Here is an 8,165-nt window from a genome sequence, read left to right on the forward strand (position 1 = left end):
AAGTTAATTAACAAACGGAGACGTAACAATATTAATAATCCGAAGTGTCTGAGCACAGAACTTTTAAATATACTCGCTTTCAAACAAAACTTTTTAACAAAATGGAATCCTTAAAAGTTTTGGATTAAATTAGAAAACAATCGGCCAAAGATTTGTAATACAAATCATGTTTACTACAGATTTTTTGACAAGAGGCGTATAAAGATAGCATTTCGGAGAGTCCAGTCTCATCTTCTGGTCCAAATAACGAAGTTTGGTATTAAGCGAAAGGCCTCTTAAGCAGAGATTTGTGCGAGAAAGAAAAAGGATATCTGAAATTCTATTTTTACACTCCTCTTATTATGAATTTAAAATGGAAAATTTAAGAACAAAAACATTTGCGGTTATCATGATTTACATCACAAATTTGAGGCCTAAAAACAGTAATATTTAAATTAATTACAGATTTTGATCATATTTATAACAGCAACCAGCGACGCCTTTTAATTTTCATCAAGAGTAAAATAAACGTTCTTTCTAATTATTAAAGACTTCTGCCTCTTCAACAGGAGTTGTGTACTTTGTACTAATTTTTGCTAACTATATATATATATATTATTTGTTTCCGTGTCAAGGTTAGCTTAAACGTTATACTCAGATAAAGTGATTTGTAACTACAATACGATAAGCACTAATATATCAAGTATTTTTGAATTGACACTAAATAGAAAAAACTTTGTTGGTCCATTTTAGGCTGTTGCAGAATTAGTGACATCACCTCAGCCTTAGTTGTCAAAAGCACGTTCTACTCTAAACTCTGAAAGTTTTTTAAAGGAAGCAAAGATTTGAACTTGATCGCCATAATATGAAAAATTACAGTCAAATGGGAAAGAAAGCGTATACTGAACTGAAAATTATTACATGAAAGTGTTTTGAAGTACACAGGCGAGTTTTTTGACGTATAAGCATCATATATAAGGAAATTGAAAAATATTTTATTATATTTTGTGATTTAAAAACCATTGAAGTAGTTGCTTGTTTTCTAAGGAAAGTATATACTTTAACTATAGGTGCATATAAAATCATGAAACTCACTGTAACTGTCTGACAAGCTCGTTTTCCTCGAAATAAAAAAAAAATAATGGAATGATTAAAGATCAGATCATATGAACAACAACAAAAATTCGGAAACACAAACAAATTCTTATCAAGTTTCATAAAATTTCACTGAAAAGTATAACAGCTCATTAGATATGAAACAAGAAGCTCTATATGATAAGTTCAAACAAGGGTTATTCTAATAAACTGGGTAATTCTGGCACTATATGTATTTACAGGATGATTAAAAAATGGAACAGTTTAGGAAAATTATTGTTAATGGTATGAAATGTGGCATCATACAGACCTGTGATAATTCATGGTCATTTTCAAAGCTATATCTTTTGGAAATTTAATATACGCAAAGTATAAATGGCAAAGTGTAAAATTAACAAATGAAACATTTTAAACGAAATATTACCAAAACTGCTTTTCTAAAATGAGAGTTAAACACATACACAAACACCCAAGCACAGTGCTTCTCCCAAACTATTTAAATAAGGGCAGTATTAAGTTGAACATTTTAACAAGGTCCTACTATATGGAAAGTGCTGCCAGACTGTATCAAAAATGTTAGTTGCTTCTTACTACAGGTTAATTTACGTATAAACACAGTGTAGGTAGACCAGGAACAGTTTAATATTGTCCTACTGTGTGGATGATGTCACCAGATTGAAGATTGCTGTTATTTGTTTGCCTCCATTTTTTGAATAGTATTTAGGATGTTTCATCTGTCTTTATTCTTATAACTGTTAAGTAATTTTGGTAATTTTTGGCTCAAAATGTTTCAGTTTTTATTGACTACACCTTTTCAATCGCCATCTTTTAGTGTATCATGCCTAGTAGCAAGTTTTGAAGGATATGACCTTGAATGACCTCTACGATATTATGAGGGAGTAAAACTCCCACATCTCATTCCATGCCACTAACTATTTTTGAGTACCCTCCCATTTCAGAATTATTTAACGATCATTCGACTTCTGAAACACTCGGTACATTTATATTTAGCTATAATGCTATGAAATTACACTGAACAATGCTGTAAGAGTTTTTAGATTAAAGAGAAATATTATAAAATATATTTAACAAATGATTTTGACACCCAACACAATAGTCCACAAGTGTTGACAAAAAACTACAAAGAGACAATACAGAATGAGTACAAGTCTATAATATAGCTTGTTTAATTCAAAATAAAGAAATAATTTTCTGATACATCATATAGTAATTCTCTTTTAGGAAAGTTGTGTACGGTTTTCTGGAACTTAGGTTTACAAATACTGTAATTATCTGTTTTGTAAACATTTGGCACTTCAATACAGCAACAAAAATTTGAGATTATCTCATTAAAATTAAAGAAGCTACTTTAGTTTTTCTCCCATTGAAACAACCTTTTGCAAAAACAGATATAGTACTTTTAAAAATGCTACAAGTATAAGATTATCGAGATTATAATACAAGAAGTTGACAAAAATACTGTTCATTAAACTTAGCTATTTTAATTACAAAAATAGAGTTGTATATAGGATAATAACAAGAGTAAACAAAACTAATCTCATCTAGAAGAATTTTAATCTTGGCCCTTGCTTCTAGTTTTCCTTACTATTTTATCTATTGTTTCGTGAACATACTTGAAAAATAATAGAAATTTGAATTAGTTATGAATAAAAAAATTTTTTTTTGTTTCTATTAAATTCTAAACCTTAATTTAAAGACATTCTAATTAATAAAATACTCAATAAAAATATGGTAATAGAAGGATGGTTGTAATTCATAATAAGTTCAGTATGTATAATTCTACATTAATTGATAAACTTGGAATTTTCTAATAACAAATGAGGTAATATACTGAGTTTAATTATCTGGGTATTGTCATGCAATTGTCTTAAGATTTTCAGAATAATAGTTCTTCAATCTGTTAGTCAAAAATTTTTAAATCACTAGGAATTAATTTTGTATTTTCCACTCTTGAGCATTGAACACAGAACTGAAAGACAAAACAATAAATAAGGGTAAAGGAAGAAAATGTTAGATTTTTGTTCTTATGAAAACCTATTAATTTCATAGATTTATTCAATAACCAGAAAATTACTGCTAAAGTACATATTCCCCAATTCTAGATTCTCAAAGTAGCATACATAAGTTTAGGTAACAGAACCAAACTAGTAGATTAAGTACAGTTTACATGAGAGCTTTATTAGACCATCACATTTATTTCCCAATTGATTTATGCTGTTTACCAAATGATACAGACAGAACAAATACTCAGCTAAGTAATCAAATATCCAATTCCTGGTCTAGTTTTTTTACATTAATACAGTTACAGCTGAATTTGTCTTCTTTAAGAAAGACTATATTAATTAAAACTAAACTACAGTCACATTAGTTAACCAGCTCAGAAAGCAATAGAATAATTCCTTACAATTTAGACAGCAGCTCATGTTATCCTTAATGGTAAGTAAAGCCACAGCACAACAAACCACATTTATGAAAGGCTATGTCAGTAATTACAATGATTTTAAAATCTGCACCTTCTATAGAGTAAATAAACTATGAAGCTCAAATTCAAACTGTAAGTAACAGCTAAATGTTACAAATCAGCATGTAGTATATAATGTATAGTACAGTGTACATGCACAAAAAGCTCCTAATGATTCTGTAAGAAAAAAGAAAAAAAAATTACAATATCCTTTGCTTAGAAAAGTTTTTTCTTAAAGTTGAACTTAAACATATCAATGTTCCCATTTTCTGACTACCATCAAGAACCAAAGGATACAAAGTAAGATTGTAACCCTAAAAATTTGATTATATCACAATAAAACTGACACATAAGAAATATACAAAGAGAGAGAGGAAGCTCAAGACCTTAAAAATTAAAGTGACATTATACTTGAAGGCTTGAAACAAATTGTGTAGTGGCTAGAATGGAAACTTTCAACACAGCTGTGTGACAGTTAATAGCTTGCAACAGTAGACAAGTTGTGAAATGGTAGAAGTAAAAACATTTCGTACAGCTAAGAGCTGAAACTGTACATGGTATAAGTGGAAATTGCAGAACAAAATGTAAAAGACAAAGATCTGATATTTTACACAATAAGTTTGACAGTTGAAAGTTTGAAACGTATTAATATCAGAAAATCTTTATATCTAAATTTCTTAAAGATTTAACATCAAAATTGTTAGATACTCATATACATTTATCAGGTTTTTCGTGAATACGATTTATGCAAGCAATGTCTTGGTTTACAGATGTTACTATTAAAACTACGTACTGAAATGAAGCACCACATAGCCTAGTTAACTACTTTAGTTCTGTTCATTTAAAGATTTAAGAAAAATATATTTTTCTTGAAGGAGTTTGGCAGCAAAAGATACAGAACAAAGCCAAGAGATTAGTGTACTAAGGAATGATGTTGTCTTGAAAAATAGAATAAACTATTTCAAGTCTAAAAGGGGTATAATAGTTGAAAATATACTTGTGTATACTTCTCATCAAGTGTATGACTTTTGCTGTCTTTCCTAATGTCAGGGTTCACCTAGAAGATCTGATATAATTATTCATTCAGACTGTAGATTTGAACAACTACAAGTTTGTTTCTACACAACTTTTTTCATGCTTACTTTACTGAGAGAGAGTAGCCTGATCTATATAAAATGTTTTTTCAAGAGACTCCAACATTTATCAAAAGGCTTTTTATACAGAGCATAAACCACAATGTAATATGCCCTTCTGATTAGACAATTATCATGTGAAAACCAATGTATTTGATCTACTTGCTGTCCTTAAATTTCATAATCCAGCCAACTGAATTTTGTAAGAAAATGCACTGCTGTATACAAAACACTGCATATTCATTTATCATACAACTCCTTAAATTAAAAATAATTATCAAAATTAACACCAAATTGGAAATAACCATGAAGGAACAAAACTGATCAGATAATCACAGAAATGTTCCAACACTAAAATTTGTAACTAAAGAAAATATTATGACAGTTTTCAACAAATAAAATTTTGAAACTATAATGCTGCCAGAGATTTTACTTCAGTGCTATACAATTTTATACAATAAACTATTATCAAACAAACACTTCAAAAAATATAGAAGATACGTTTAACTTTATAGCTTTTAAACACCAAAATTGGGAAAAAACTACACGCAAAAAATCTTTAATGTAATGGAACACTTTTCATGAAGTTTAGAATCTTATGGTGTTTGATCTCATTACGTGTAATTTCTAAACGATATAACTTTATAAGGCAAACAAAGAATTTTCTTCTTCATCTCTACTGAAGGGCCGTTTTCCTGAAGCATTTGAAGCTGTTGTTGTTATTGGTAGGTGTCCTGCTTCAGCTGATCGTTCAGCCAAGAAATTATCAAATTCTGTGTAAAAAGAATAGAATAATAATTTGATTAGGACAGTTAATAAATATGATACATAGTATAATTTTAAATATAACCAAAAGAATTAAGTAAAATTTCCTCAAACTCCAAAACATCTGTGTAACAAATAGTGTAGTTACTGGCAGTGGCTACTAAAAATGGATGGTGTCTATAGGAAACAGTTCTCTTCTTTCCCTTTGTATTTACTATGTAACACTTTAGATTATTTTCACAGAAATCTTAACTGAAGATGACTCCTACCTTGTCAAAATTTATATTTGTGTCCCCTAGTCCTACTATTCTCATTGTTAAATATGAAAAAAGATGATGCATCAACACTATCAATTCCCTTTACAATCTTAAACACCTCAATAAGATCCCTCCCTTAAACCCTTCGATAATGACTGGCTTAAGCTTACTCTCAAGCGTGAAGAAAAGCTTCAACAGACTTTAAGACATTTTAAAAATTGTAAACTCATCTCTGACATCACTTTTGCAGAACTTTATCCTACAGGTCCATTGCCCTGGTTTTATATACGACTTACTGTAAATACACAAAAATAATTTAACTCTCAGACCTATTCTACCTATTCTTGATTCTTATGCCTACAAACTTGCAAAATATCTTGTACCTGCATTAAGCTCACTAAAAACGAATTTACTGTTAAAGTTTTTTGTTTTTTTCCTTTGATCAATAGATATCTAAATTTCCTAATGCAAATGAATTTGTTATGGCGAGCTCTGACATTCAGTCCTTATCCACTAACATCCCACTTGAGGAAACAATTAAAATAATTAGCAAACAGTTATTCCCTACCAAACATGTTCTGCACTCTAACTTTAACCAACAACAATTCAAACAGCTTCTTAAATTGGCCCTCGAGAACAATTACTTCTTTTATAATGGTCATCTTTATGACCAGATAGATAGAGTGGAGATGGGATCACCTCTAGGTCTGCCCCTTGCAAATATTATGTTATGATGAATGTCAATGGCTGGATAATTACACACTATTTATTCTAACAGCCAAAGCTAAAAGACAAAAAGTCCAATTCATTTAGTTTTTGCTTTACAGCTATAAATAGAGCCATCTCAGAGTACATAGAGAACCATTTATCACAGTGTGAAAGTCATTTATTTAAATTTCTTTAAAGACAGGATGTGAAAGAAGGGCACGGCATGTGGTTTTGACTTTCTTCTTTATATCTCAGTCAAGCAACAGGCTTGGAGGGTTTAAGTTTACACTATGACTTACCAATATCTATAATAAAAGTGCATAATTTGTGCCAAACTCAGAAGATCATACTGTGGTAAAAATAAAATCTGAAATGGACAATTCAGAATGAAGAAATGTTATGTGGTTCAAAGAAGTGAAGACTGAAAAGTTACATAAATATTTCATTTCGAGATTAAGAAATTAAAGCTTATATAATATTACAATTTGAATTATAAACTATATTTTGATGGCACTTTTATTGACATAACATTGATAATAAAGTTGTTTAACTGACTTTTGAATTTAACCCTTTTAAAAAAGTCATTAGATATGTACTTTGACCAACCCAAATAATATGTACTTTGACCAACCCAAATACATAGGCATAATAAGTTATTTACGATATACTTACCTGAACTGGTAATAGAAGGTTGATCAGCTTTGTCTTTAGCAGCCTAGAAACAAAAAAGAAAAATAGATTAGTAACAATTATGTAAAAAGATAAAAGAGTACTGTAAAGGAAAAACAATTTCTTATATTATGGTCATTTTAAACTGATAGTCTTGTAAATATAAAAACTATATATGTGTTATCATTCATATTTGTCACTCACATCACGAATCTACCTTAATATCAGAACTTATTTACATACACACATAAACATGGCATCAATAGATGAAACATTATCATCTTTAATTAGTTGTTAATATGCTTTCTTATTAGCCATTCCAGAAAAACATAATATTGTTTACTTAGCTATGAACCAAACAAAAGAAAAATAACATTTCTAGTTTTAAACATAATCAAGAAGTTACAAAAGAGAAACTAAAATTGTGTCTTACTTTATTTTCTAACCATCTTTCTAATTCATCAAAGTCCTCTTTTTTCTGCCAGGGAAAGAATGAAATAAATTCAGAAGTCTTAGTTCTATATTTAACTTAATATAAAAGGTTTGGAAATACTTTTCATTTACATTATAAACTAGTATTCTATATTAAAATATGCTTGTTATAACATGTTCAAAACATGGTTTGAATGAAGCAGCAAACTGCTACACAATTTTGTGGTTAAGCAATGAAACAAAGTTTCATATTGCAACACTACAAAACAAATCAGAAATGCCAAGAAGAAGCATATAAGATTGAATTCCTATAACTAATGAAAAAAAGATACATTAAATGCATGAAGTTTAGTATAATTTGTGCAGAAACTAATTAATGACAGATGAGACAAGAATATAATATTGAAATGACACTTGGCTAAAAACATGGGAATTATTAAGAATGTAATGTTATTGAAATCATATATGAGCATAACTAAATCCAAATCAGTTAGATAAATTAAAGACAGAAAAGGGTGCTACTATAGCGCGAGGTCTACCGCCATATAGCATGAGGTCTACCTCCCGTTAGTACTATAGCGTGAGGTCTACCACACTATAGCATGAGGTCTACCTCCCGTTAGTACTATAGCGTGAGGTCTACCA

At 29.6% G+C, this 8,165-nt stretch overlaps 2 protein-coding genes across 3 annotated transcripts in view; one reads left to right on the top strand and one right to left on the bottom strand.

Annotated features, from left to right (window-relative positions):
• The window catches only part of LOC106460989 (hydroxyacid oxidase 1-like), an 18,767-nt gene extending 17,648 nt beyond the window's left edge, over positions 1 to 1,119 (top strand). The window contains exon 8 of the mRNA XM_013920756.2: positions 733 to 1,119. Within this exon, the coding sequence (XP_013776210.1) occupies positions 733 to 800 (68 nt within the window). The 3' untranslated portion in view covers positions 801 to 1,119. The remainder of the gene's footprint in view (positions 1 to 732) is intronic.
• A 32-nt stretch (positions 1,120 to 1,151) lies between these two features.
• LOC106460990 (TOM1-like protein 2) overlaps positions 1,152 to 8,165 on the bottom strand; it is a 39,205-nt gene continuing 32,191 nt past the window's right edge. Inside the window, exons 13-15 of one of the 2 annotated variants that reach the window (XM_022387783.1) lie at positions 7,522 to 7,566; positions 7,092 to 7,134; positions 1,152 to 5,462 (exon numbers count right to left, since the gene is read on the bottom strand). In XM_022387783.1, coding sequence (XP_022243491.1) covers positions 5,332 to 5,462; positions 7,092 to 7,134; positions 7,522 to 7,566 — 219 coding nt within the window. In that variant the 3' untranslated portion in view covers positions 1,152 to 5,331. The remainder of the gene's footprint in view (positions 5,463 to 7,091; positions 7,135 to 7,521; positions 7,567 to 8,165) is intronic. The other variant, XM_013920757.2, reaches the window with a different exon arrangement.

This window comes from Limulus polyphemus, unplaced genomic scaffold, assembly GCF_000517525.1.
Source record: "Limulus polyphemus unplaced genomic scaffold, Limulus_polyphemus-2.1.2 Scaffold875, whole genome shotgun sequence".
NCBI classification, from domain to species: Eukaryota; Metazoa; Arthropoda; class Merostomata; order Xiphosura; family Limulidae; genus Limulus; species Limulus polyphemus.